Genomic DNA, 13196 nt, shown 5'->3' with positions numbered 1-13196 from the left:
GTTTCTTGGTGTATATGCAAGGAAATATAAAAGTATACACAGATTCTTACTTTTCTCTTTTTACTAATACTATTATACATACTGTTCTTAATTTTTTAATTTGTAATATATGTTGACTCTCTTTCCATGTCAGTACTTGGAGAGTGTCCTCATTTGCATAATATTCCACTGTATGGACATACTGTAACTTATTTAACCAGTCACCTAGTAATGGGCATTTAGGTTGTTTCCAGTATCTTCCTATTGTAAACAATGCTGAAATTCATAACCTCTGCATATCATTTTATACATGCATAGAGTTTTATCTCTATGATTAAATTCAGAGAGTATAATCGCTGTGTCAATAGATGCCATAAATATTGCTTAGTTGCCTTCCATAGGAGTTGTACCAATTTGTACTTCTCCAGCAGTGAATAAAAGTACTGTTTCCCATATCCTTGCCAACTGAGAGAGTTATCAGACTTTTGGACTTTTGCCAATCTGATAGGTTAAGAAATGGTTTCAGAATAGTTTTTTTTTTTTTTTTTAGAATTCATAATAAAATTTGAGTTAAAGTTTTTTAAGATAATCTTTAAATTTCAAATTGTGATGAAAAACGTATAACATAAAATTCACTGTCTTAACCATTTTTAAGTGTTCAGTTCAACGGTATTACATAATATTAACGTTGTTGTGAAACCGATCTCCAGAACTTGTTCACCTTCCAGTCTGAAACTCTATACCCACTAAATAAGAACTCCTCATTTCCTCCTCCCTCCAGACCTTGGCACCACCATTCTCTTTTCTGTTTCTATGAGTTTGACTGCTTTAGATACCTCATTTAAGTGGAATCACACAGTTTTTTCTTTTTGTGACTGGCTAATTTCACTTAGTGTAAAGTCCTCAAGTTTCACCTATGCCGTAGCAAATGACAGGATTTCCTTCCCTTTTAAGACTGAGTAATATTTTATTATATACCACACTTTCTTTATCGAACATTTGGATTGTTTCTACCTCTTGAGTGTTGTGAATAATGCTGCTATGACTATGAGTGTGAAGATAACATTTTGAGGTCCTGCTTTCAATTCTTTTGGATATATACTTAGAAGTGAGGTTGTTGGATCACATGGTAATTCTATTTTTCAATTTTTTAGGAACTACTATACTGTTTTCCATAGTGGCTACACCATTTTAGAATTGTTTTGATGTGTATTTCTCTTATGAGTGGGGTTGAACATCTTTTCATTTTTAGAAGAAACCTGCCTTTCTTCCTGTGAATTGTTTATATCCTTTGCCCTTGATTGGATTTTTTCCATATTATTAATTTGATAACATTTTTTGCTTTTGTGTCTCTCAGTTTTCTAAATTTATAAGCTGGTAGTCATTGGTACAGGTTTGGATAAGAGCCTGGGGTTGAATTTGTGCAATCTTGATTGCACAAGTTACTGAACATTTCCGAGTTTCAGTTTTCGTACCTGTAAATAGTAATAACAATGAGTTGCTATAAAGATTAAATGAGATGATATATATTAAGTGGTTAATACAGAACCAGTATGATAAGGCAAGAAAAAGAAATAAAAGGCCAGAGTTCAGAAGAAAAGCAAAACTGTCATTATTTATATTTGATATGATTGTATATAAAGAAAACCCTGTAGAATCTCTAAAAAACTATTTGAACTAATTACTGAATATTGCAGGGTCACAGTCAATATAAAAAAATGCATTAGAAATAATTAGAACAGCTAAGACAATTAGAAAATAGATGAAACTGTCATCACTGAAAATATCAAATACCTAGCAATAAATCTTTAAAAAGGGCACAAGGACCTCTATACTGAACACTACAGAACATTTCTGAGAAAAAGAAGACTGAATTTAAAGCTCAATATAAATACCATGGGAGCACCTGGCTGGCTCAGTTGGGGGAATATGTAACTATTAATCTCCACGTCCTGAGTTCAAGCCCCACTTTGGGCATAGAGCCTACTGTTAAATCAATCAATCAATCAATCAATCATTCAATCAATCTTACACACACACACACACACACACAAATCATGATCATGGGTTATCAAACTCAAAATTGTTAAGATGCCAGTTCTCCCTAAAATTTATAGATCAGTGCAATTTCCATCAAAATTCCAGCAGGTGTCTTTGAAGAAATTGTCAAGCTGATTCTAAAGTGTATCTGGTAATGCAATGAATATTGAATAGCTAAAACAATCTTAAAAAGGAACAACAAGTTGGATGATTTATAGTATGTGATTTCAAATCTTAACTATAAAGCTATTAACTATTACCAACAATTAACTATTGTCCTGAGAGTAGATGAATGTATCAATGGAGCCAAATGGCATATCTAGAAATAGACCCACACACATAAGGTCAATTGAGTTTTGACCAGGGCGACAAGTCAATTGAATGAGAAAAGGAGTATTTTTTAAAAAGATTTGTTTGTTTGTTTGTTTATTTATTTGTTTATTTATTTATTTATTTATTTATTTTAGAGAGGGGCAGAGAATGGGGGGAGAGGCAGAAGGAGAGAGTGAGAGAGAATCTCGAGCAGATTCCCTGCTCAGCGTGGAGCCTGATATAGGGCCACATTTCACAACCCTGAGATCATGACCTAAACTGAAATCAAGAATCAGATGTTAAACCAACTGAGCTACCCAGGTGCCCCAGGGAAAGAATCATCTTAAATATGTTGCTGGATCAAATGGATTTTCTTATGGGAAAGAAAAGAACCATCACATCTTTATCTCTCCATACACAAAAAATAAATAGACATTGATCATAGATCTAAACATAAAACTGAGAACCAGAAAAAAAAACAAAAAACTCAGAACCAGAAAGGTGGGAAAAAATCTTTGCAATTTTGGGTATTCAAAGATTTCTTGAACAGGGCACTGAAAGTACTAACCATAAAAGTAAACTTTAAAAAATTTTTTTAAAAAAAAATTTTTTAAATAATTTTTTTTAATTTTTAAAATAAAATTAAATTAGTTTACATATCTACTTGCAAGACTTCTCAGGACCTTTAATATGTTAATGTTTCTAGTAAGAGGGTCCTGCAGCATTTCCCTAAATTTTTTTTTTAAGATTTTATTTATTTATTCATGAGACACAGGGGAAGAGAGAGAGAGAGAGAGAGAGGCAGAGACACAGGCAGAGGGAGAAGCAGGCTCCATGCAGGGAGCCTGACGTGGGATTCGATCCCAGGTCTCCAGGATCAGGCCCTGGGCTGAAGCCCTCGCTAAACTGCTGAGCCACCCAGGCTGCCCTTCCCTAAGTTTTTGACCACAGAATCCTTTTTTTCATTTGAAGCATTCATCTAAACTGCAGGAGTCAGTATGCCAAAGAATATACTTGGGAGAGATTACTGCTTTGGTTCTCTCCTCAAAGCATACTATTTTTGAGAGCTGTAATAAATTAATGATCGGTGTCACCATCTTTAGTATGAATTAATGTTATTGCATCTATTTCAACAACCAGAATAAAGAAAACCCTCTGCCAAAAGAACTGTGACCACACTTTAGTCCGCATTGGCTGGTCAGCCAGCCAACTGTTGGAATTACTGCTACTGGTAGGATTCTAGGTCAGTGTCACATTAGATCAGAATTTACCATACATAGTAAAAGAAATAAAGAGTGATCGAGGTGCAAAGCATTTTGCATTTTCCCTGTGCCTGCTCCATGTACTTGTTTGGTCTGCTCTGCCGGCTTCCTCACTGTCTGTCAAACTCCAGTTTGTTAACCCTCACCCAGATTACTCCTCCCAGTTCCAGATTGCTTGAAAGTCTTTTTTCCTATGGCATTTCTAGTCTCTGACTCATAGTTCAAGGTCCTAATCAGATTCCTCTACCTGCTATTGCTGCCCATGAACTGATTTTCATGGAATATGGGTTGTCACATAAGAAGTAGGAGAAGAACCAGAAGAGAAGGTAAAAGGAAAACAAAGCCAAATGTTACCTAAACTAAAATCTGGCCCAAGGTTTTCCCTTGGGGAGAAAGGGCTGGGGAAAGGGCTCCCAAGAAGAAGCCAAAATGTTATGTAATGCCAGTAGAAATGTATAAAGAACAGAAAGTTTGAGGAAGTGTCCCTATAATATCTCTGGATTATGTTTTTAAAAATGAACTACTGTAATAGACACTAGTCTGTTCTGAATGTGAAAAGCTAATAACTACCGAAATGTCATCTGTGTCATCTGAATAGAGTTTACTAGAAAGACGAGACTAGAAGTTAAGTAGCTTTAATTTTATAGCTGCCACTAATTTGCTTGTTGATGATACATAAATATATTCTTTTAAAGAGATAAAATATGCTTTCTTCATTGCAGAATATATGTACATATATTTGTGTGAGTGTCTATTGTATATGTACACACACACCTACATACGTACAAATCAGGCTCTGTCACAGATACTTTTTCATGTGCTGTCTCATTTAATCATCTCTGTCCACGTCTCCACTTCCTCATCTGGAAAATGAGATGATAATATCTTAGTCCGCCTTCCTCACAGGACAACAAATGGAATGATAACCAGATAAACAAAATAGATCCCTTTGAGTATTGTTCTGGAATTTAAGGAATAAATCTTATCTTTCATATTGTTTGATATATACCAGTGTTTCCATAGCAAAATGGTGTCAATGGATCCTGGCAGGATACATTTCAAAATGTATTTGCAGTACAAACTTAGCAGAAACGATTTACACAAGATGTTTTATAGACATCAGAGACCATTATGGAACACCTGGAAAGTATGGAACAAGCTTTTTTGGACTTCTCAGTAAATGCAACACAAAGTAAACACAGCCCTCATAGTACTTTATGACACACCTCATCAAAGAAAAACAGGCAAGAGAGATACCTAGGCAAATAGGTAGAGGCAGGTTAAGAGCATGGATGACAATAAAAAGAATTTTACATTAGAAATTGAAAACCATTTTTGAGTCTGTATTAAGATAGGATGAACAAAAGGATGAGGTACCACAGAAGACACCTGGGCTGTGGTGGTCAAATGGATGAAAGCTTATTTAACTCTACTGCTTATTAACCTGGACCTGGTTGCTCAAAGAAACTTGATCTCTTTTCTACTAGCCTGACCCTTTATTATAGTCAGAATGGAAGATTTCAGAGCTACTAAACCCCGACTCTAGGCAGTCCATTGTCCTTATAGCTTTTAGAATTTAATAAGATGATGGGGGTGGGGAAGACAATGGCTGCCAATTATCTAGGAAACTACAAGATTTTCTCACTGAAGTCCCCTTAGAATGAGGGGATCATACACCAATAAATTCATCAAAGGAAGACCATAAAAATTTACTAATTAAAAGTTGAGGGATACCTGACTGGCTCAGTCAGTGGAGCATTTGACTCTTGATCTCAGGATTATGAGTGTGAGCACCATATTGGACATAGAGATTACTTAAAAATAAACTTAAAAAAAAAGAAAAAAGAAAAAGACTGCCTGTATAATCTATTATCCTGAAAATGATTAGACAATAAGGTCCATAGGAAGAGACATGAAAAACAAAATAGCTTACATGATACTTTGAGAAAGTGTGAAAGATAAAATAACTTTTCCAGAACTTATTCTAATTGGAAAGTTCAAGAATAAAGTGTTCAAACAATACACTTAAGAAATCATACAAGATACACATTAGTAGTATAGTAAATAACAAATTGGAAATCACCAACCTATAGGTAAATGTTAATAGTGCTGGTTCACTGAATAAAGAAAAAGACACAAAACATGAAAATTTTACGATTGGGTGTAGAAATTGCCTTCACTCAATAGCATGACCCTTATATCCATCGAATGAATTTTTCAAATTTTTTTTATATCTAGCATTTCTTTTTGATTGTTTTTTAATACTTTGATGCTCTTCTTTTCTACTAGATCCTTTAACAGAGGAAGTTATTGTAGCAGTTATAGGAGTTAAAAGCAGTTACATAAGTTAAAACTTGTAGAACTGTACACCATAAAAGTCAACTTTATTGCATGTTAATTTACAAAAAGGATATGGCCTGTTCAAAGCAAAACTAATAACAACGTACAGTCGGTTAAGAACATATAAAGAAGTAAAATGTATAACAACAATAGTACAAAGGGTGGGAATGAAGTAGTATAATATGAGGTAAACTGTAATATGTTAGCATGATATAATGTAGCCTCAACAGTGGTGCTCAAAATGTGGTCAGTAGACCAGTAGCCTCGGCATCACCCGGGAACTTGTTAGAGATGAAAATTCTCTTGGCTTTACCATAGACCTAACTTGAGTTAGAAACTCTGGGGTTGGGATCCCTGGGTGGCACAGCGGTTTGGCGCCTGTCTTTGGCCCAGGGCGCGATCCTGGAGACCCGGGATCGAATCCCACATCGGGCTCCCGGTGCATGGAGCCTGCTTCTCCCTCTGCCTATGTCTCTGCCTCTCTCTCTCTCTCTCTCTCTCTCTCTCTGTGACTATCATAAATAAATTAAAATTTAAAAAAAAAGAATTAAAAAAAAAAAAAGAAACTCTGGGGTTGGGCACAGTAATCTCTCTGTGAATCTGATACATGCTAAAATTTAAGAATCAATGTTTTAGAACATTGGTTGGGAAGTATTTAATGTAAGGGGCCAGATAATAAATATTTTAGGTTTTCTGGGCCATAGGGTCTCCATGGCAACTAATTCTGCCTTTGTGGCACAAAAGCAGACACTTAGTACGTAAATGTATTCTAATAAGGTGTTATTTATAAAAACAGGCCCACTAGATTTGGCCCAAGTACTGTAGTTTGTTGACTTCTGCTTTTGAATATCTATTAACACATACAGTACATGCACACATACACATACAGAGATAACAGCTACAATGCCAAAAAAGAAGTAAAATGAAATATTTAAAATACAGATTATCCTGAGGCACCTGAGTGGCTCCGTCCATAAGCGTCTGCCTTCGGCTCAGGTCATGACCCTAGAGTCCTGGGACTGTGCCCCACATTGGGCTCCCTCTTAAATGGGAAGCCTCCTTCTCCCTGTCCCTCTCCCTCTGCTGCTCCTCCTGCTTGTACAATCTTGTGTACACACGCCCTCTCTCTCTCTCAAATGAATAAAATCTTAAAAAAAAATAAAATGCAGATTATTCTAACTTTGCAATGTGGGACCATAAAAATGATAAGGCAGGCTGAAATTATACAAAGCATTTTTTAATAAAGATTTTATTTATTTATTTATGAGAGACGCCGAGAGAGAGAGAGGCAGAGACACAGGCAGAGGGAGAAGCAGGTTCCATGTTGGGAGCCTGATGTGGGACTTGATCCCGGGTGTCCAGGATCACACCCTGGGCTGAAGGCAGTGCTAAACCGCTGAGCCACCCGGGCTAACCACAAAGCATTTTTAATATCAATGGGAAGAACTATAGTTGTTCTGTGACACCAAAAATTTTTTTGTCAAAACTTCATGGGGAAGGGGAAGACGCTATTTATTTACCGGGAAGAACGTTTAGAGTCCTAGAAATGTTCTGAATCTTGATTTGGCTGGTAATTACATGGATGTATAGAATTGTCAGCATTCATTAGATTGAATACTTGAGATCTGTGCATTTCATGTATGTAAATTATATCAACAAAAGATCTAAGTACAAATTAAGGGTCTGGAATAAAATATACACTTTACATTAGGTAACATCCTTATTGCAGATAAGATAAATTACGAGGAATAAGTATAAATTATTTAGGAAGAAAGATGAGGCAGAGGAACCATTTGCAACACTTGGGAAGAGGTATGGGAATGCATGAAGTTTGGGAAACATTGCTCTACGCGATGGAGAGCCATCAAAAGATTTTCAAGAGAGAATTGAAATCAGACTGTGTTTTAGAAAGATCACTACTGTAGGAACTGAAGGGGAAAGAGATTAGAGGCAGGGAGATAAGGAGGCTATTCTTACAGTTCAGGTGAGACATGAAAAATACCTCAGGTAAATGCTGGGAGAATTAAGAGTAGGGTATAAACTTGAATTTAATTTGAACGATTTGAAAATTTTGAGGGGTAATTTTTTTGAATCATTAGATATTTATAATTAGTTGGGTTTAGTGACTGACTAGATTTATTAAAATATTAGCAAATATCTGTGCTTTGGGCTGCCATGCCTGATCTTGTTTAATGTTTATAATAACCATATTGGTAGGTATTTTAACTTATCACTATCATCACTCTCCTTATCTCCATTTTACAGATAATGTCACATAAGTTGCCTAAGTGATGTGGCTTGAGAGTGGCATAGCTATGATTTACAATATATGCTTTCTTGGTAATGAATTGTGGGAATTCTGAAGAGAATTTATTTCCAAAATCGCTAACAAAATAAAAGAGAAAAATGATGGAAGACTAACTTCATGACCAAATTTAGAAAAGTCCAGCAAATTGTAAAATCAAAAGGAATACATAAGTAAAATCCTTGGAACCCACAATTTGCACCATATTTTCAAGGGAACAATTAAATAAAATTTCACATAAGTATATTCCTTTCTCTCCATATTAATTTTCCCCAAAAAATATTTAGCACCAAATATTAAATTCATTAGTATATACAAGAAAAAAACCATAAAATTAAAAATCCTATTGCAGTATCATTAAAAGGAATATTTTTTGCATAAAATATAGAAAAATGCTTGTCACAAGTAATGCTCAGAAATATTATAAACCAGAGATTAAATATTATATCCTATGAAAAGCCTCTAAAGCACTGCTAAAAGAAAGCTACATTGCATTAAGTTCCTCAAAAAGAAAACAGATATTGGGGTGCCTAGGTGGCTCAGTTAAGTGTCAGCCTTTGGCTCAGGTCATGATCCTAGAGTTCTGGGATCGAGCTCCACCTCAGGCTCCCTGCTGAACAGGGAGTCTGCTTCTCTCTCTCCCTCTGTACTTGTGTGCACGTGCTCTCTCTCTTTCTGTTTCTCTTTCTCTCTCTCATGTATAAATAAAATTAAAAAAAATTATGTGAGGTGATGGATGTGTAAGTTGATTATGGTAATCCTTTCACAAAATATATATCAAACCATCACATTGTGCACCTTAAATAAATATAATTTTTATTTGTCATTTGTACCTCAATAAAGCTGGAAAAAAGTTTATTTTTATTTTTTTAAAGATTTTATTTATTTATTCATGAGAGACCCAGAGAGAGAGAGAGAGAGAGGCAGAAACACAGGAAGAGGTAGAAGCAGCTCTATGCAAGGAGCCCAACATAGGATTTGATTCCGGGACTCCAGGATCATGCCCTGGGCCAAAGGCAGGGGCCAAACCACTGAGCCACCCAGGGATGCCCTGAAAAAAAGTTTGTTTTTTGTTTTTTTTTTTTAAAGATTTTATTTTTTCATGAGAGAGAGAGAGAGAGAGAGAGAGAGAGAGGCAGAGACACAGGCAGAGGGAGAAGAAGGCTCCATGCAGGGAGCCGGATGCGGGATTTGATCCCAGGACTCCAGGATCACACCCTGGGCCAAAGGCAGGCGCTAAACTGCTGAGCCACTCAAGGATCCCTGGAAAAAAGTTTTAAGAAGAAAAGTTGGCTATTTCATAACAAGGTATTTATTAGTATCATAAAGGCTGTTTAAAAATATTTGATAGACTATAAAATATTTTTTCAGAATTTGTAAACAAGAACAAAGAAGGTTTCCTAATTTATTAAAATCACACATACACAAAACTTTAAGTTTTTCAAAGCATGGGAAAATGTTTGTTTTAATGTAAGTTTAAAAAGCAAGATACAGGGATTCTCGGGTGGCTTAGTCCTGGGATCGAGTCCCACATCAGGCTCCCTGCATGGAGCCTGATTCTCCCTCTGCCCTCTCTCTCTCTCCCTTTCTCTCTCTCTATCTCTCATGAATAAATAAATAAAATCTTTAAAAATAAATAAATAAAAAGTAAGATACAAAACTCCATAACAACCACAGTCTTAGCTAACTAATAAACATGCAATAAAAAAGACTGAAAGGTAATGTACAAAAACAATAACAAGGGTTTTTGTGGGAGACTACTTTTAATATTTTCTTTTCATTCTTAAGAACAGAAAAAGACCATTTTAAAAGAGTCCATATCAATCTCTTTGGGAAACTGTTTGGCATTATCTGTTAAAGCTGAACATGTACCTCATGCAACCCAGAAGCTAGTGACATTTACTGATCACCTATGTATCAGGCCTTTCCTGAGAACTTCATATGTATGTTGAATTGCAGTGGTGAGGGTGAACATCCTTGCCTTGTTCCAATCTCAGTGGAAAAGCATTTCATGTTTCATCATAAGCATGGTATTGTTGTTTTTTGTAGATACATTTTATCGGTTTGAAGAAGCTCTCTTCTGATCCTAGTTTTATGGGAATTTTTATTAATGAAAGGGTGTTGAATTTTGTAACACGCATTTGCTGTTGTATCTGTTGGGATGATTATGTCACTATTTTCTTTTATTCTCTTAGTGTTATAGTGTTATAGTGTTTGAGTTTTCTGACATTAAGCCAGCTTTGCATTCTTATAATAAATGCCATTTCAGTCATATTGTGGTATATATTTAAAAAATTCACTAGGTTCATGGGCCCCCTGGGTGGCTCAGTCAGTTAAGGAACCGACTCTTGATTTCAGCTCAGGTCTTGATCTCAGGATCGTGGATTCAAGTTCTGTGTTGGGCTCTGTGCTGGGCATGAGCACCTCCAGCTGTATTAATGCCATTGGAATAATAAATTTGATATGGTGGTGAAAAAGAAAGTCAATCAATCAATGCATGTACACTAAGTTCAATTTACTAGTGCTTGGTGGAGCATTTTTGCATCTGTGTGGGATGCAATGAGGAATATCAGTATCTATGAGGGTTATTGGTCTGTAACTTTGCTTTTAATAATATCTTTGTCATGCTTTTTTTTTTTTTTAACCAGGGTTATACTGGCATTCTTGAATGAATTAGAAAGTGTTTCCTTCTCCTGTGTTTTCTGAGTTTGTGTAGAATTCGTTTTTTTATTAGTAGTAGTGGGCGGTGGTAGTGATAGTGATGGTGGTAAATCTTTGATCTTACCCTCTGGTAAAGGCATGTGGGCCTAGAGCTTTTTTTTTTTTTTTTTTTTTTTTTTTGAGAGAACATTTTTATTATGAATTTGACTCATTATTAATTCTGTTAATAGATCTGGGGAGACAGATTTTTCTAAAATTTTTTAAGTCAGTTTGAGGAATTTGTGTTTTTTTAAGATTTATCCATATTATCTAAATTGTTGCATATACTGGCATAATATTCATATCTTTGTATTGTTCTTTTTTTTTTTTTCACTTTTGAATTTTTGGTTTTATAGCTATGAGTCATCTTTTCTTAAATATGCCTTGTACTTTTGCTACATTTACAAGTTAGAGTAGTAACTAGTCTTGTTAAGTACAAAACAATGGTAAATACCATGAGTTCGACCTAATAAAAAGCTGTTTAGTCACATGTTTGGTTCACTCATTTGAAATTAAGTAATAAGGTTCCAGTGATCCCACAAAGGATTCTTCATTTTTTTTAATGAGTTCTGAGTTATACTGTACATAGAGTATCAAATATAGAGAAAAATAAATTTGCTAGTCCATTATAATAGCATTATACATGTCCATTTGATCATACCAATAACACAGTGGGTCCTTATTCATAAATACAAGAATTAATAATTAGTACTTTGCAATAAAAAGGAAAGTAATTCATGTTTCAAACTATTTTGGGGGGAACGCCCGGGTGGCTCAGTGGTTGAGCGTCTGCCTTTGGCTCAGGGTGCAATCCTGGGGTTCCTGGATCAAGTCCCACATCGGGCTTCCAGCACGAAACCTGCTTCTCCCTCTGCCTATGTCTCTGCCTCTCTGTGTGTCTCTCATGAATAAATAAAACCTTTAAAAAAACAATTTTTTAAAAGCTACCATTTCCTCAGTTACATTTAAAGTAGCAGATCAGAGTGTTCAAGCCTTACTCACTTTAACACAAAGAATCTGGAAATACAGTGCCAGAACTGGAGTCAAGAGTTTTGACTCTTGACTCTAAAGCTATCCTTTCGGTAGTTGCCACTTTACCTTCTTTATTAACTTTGAAATAACTTCATGAATATCCATATCTAGCCCTTACTATGGGAGAACTAGGCTGATAGGATACTCAACAAAGATTCTATTACTCCTAATGACCTGAGACTTTGAGATACTTGTACAATACGCCCATGACTTTAGCAGCTAGAAATGTCCTGTTACTTCAGAAACTTACTAACTATAAAGGAACATGATGATACTGTGACCCATTACAAGAGGGGACATGCTTAAAGAAAAGGAAAATTCTTATTTTTGTACCAAGGAGAAAAATGGACCAAATAACAAAAGTTCTCAAATGGGAATTCATAAAATATAATTTATAATTCAAGTCCCTTTTCGGCTGATTTATAAATATAAATTATAAATACATATAAATAACTAAATTAATTTTCTATTAATCTGGGGTGGCCCTTGCTTGACAGTCTTATACTTTGTCTACAAATAAAAGAGCTGACAAAAAAAAAAGAATCCTCCTTTTTTATCAGCTTTGTACATTTACTTGAATGGGCTCTCTTCAATGTGTCTGAATACACAGTTAAAGGATCCCACTTAGTGAACAATTTCAGCCATAATGAAGGAGTTCTATAATTAGTGAACATGTATCACAAGAAATCAGGGTAACTTCTTCTGCTTCATCCTTGGAAACACTGTATTTTTCACCACATCGGCAACTCAGAGAAAAAGAGTGATCATCTTCGTTCCAACACATTTCTTCAAGATATACTTGGGCATCTACTGGTCCCATATTTCTTAGATCGTCTTCATGCCGCTGCAGGTCATACTCTTTTTTTGTCTCTTCATTCCCTAGAATTTTCCATGCCTGATCAATTTCGATGAACTTCTGTATACATTCCTCCACTGTTCCTGCTGGCACATCTGCACTTTGTTTATCTGGATGATACATTAATACGAGTTTTTGATACTTTTGTTTTAGATCTGACACACTTGCAGATGGGTCTGCCCCCAAAATGCTGTACCAGTCCTTTTTTGGTATCTGCTCAAATGCCATCATCCATCGAACAAGGAGTGGGTCTTCTCAGAGCAGCAAACTTCCGAAAGTCCTTATCACACCCACTCCTCGCCCGCAGGCGGCCGGCACTCTTTGTATTGTTCTTAGTGTCTTTAGTATCTGATGTTATTTTTCTTCCCTC

At 35.6% G+C, this 13196-nt stretch overlaps 2 protein-coding genes across 9 annotated transcripts in view; one reads left to right on the top strand and one right to left on the bottom strand.

Annotated features, from left to right (window-relative positions):
• MAP3K13 (mitogen-activated protein kinase kinase kinase 13) overlaps positions 1-13196 on the top strand; it is a 172163-nt gene that overhangs the window by 41206 nt on the left and 117761 nt on the right. The gene's annotated exons all lie outside the window — the stretch shown is intronic.
• Positions 12473-13138, bottom strand: LOC112926278 (dnaJ homolog subfamily C member 24). Its single transcript, XM_026007310.2, has one exon. The coding sequence runs from the start codon at positions 13055-13057 to the stop codon at positions 12608-12610; it is 450 nt and encodes a 149-aa protein (XP_025863095.1). The 5' UTR covers positions 13058-13138; the 3' UTR covers positions 12473-12607.

This window comes from Vulpes vulpes, chromosome 3, assembly GCF_048418805.1.
Source record: "Vulpes vulpes isolate BD-2025 chromosome 3, VulVul3, whole genome shotgun sequence".
In the NCBI taxonomy this organism is placed as follows: domain Eukaryota; kingdom Metazoa; phylum Chordata; class Mammalia; order Carnivora; family Canidae; genus Vulpes; species Vulpes vulpes.
Note: the sequence above shows the minus strand (reverse complement) of the source record. Positions and strands in the feature narration are given on the sequence as shown.

What these genes read in the sequence shown, in the direction of transcription:
- LOC112926278 (XM_026007310.2), bottom strand. Translation starts at nt 13,057, where the DNA reads ATGATGGCATTTGAGCAGATACCAAAAAAGGACTGGTACAGCATTTTG.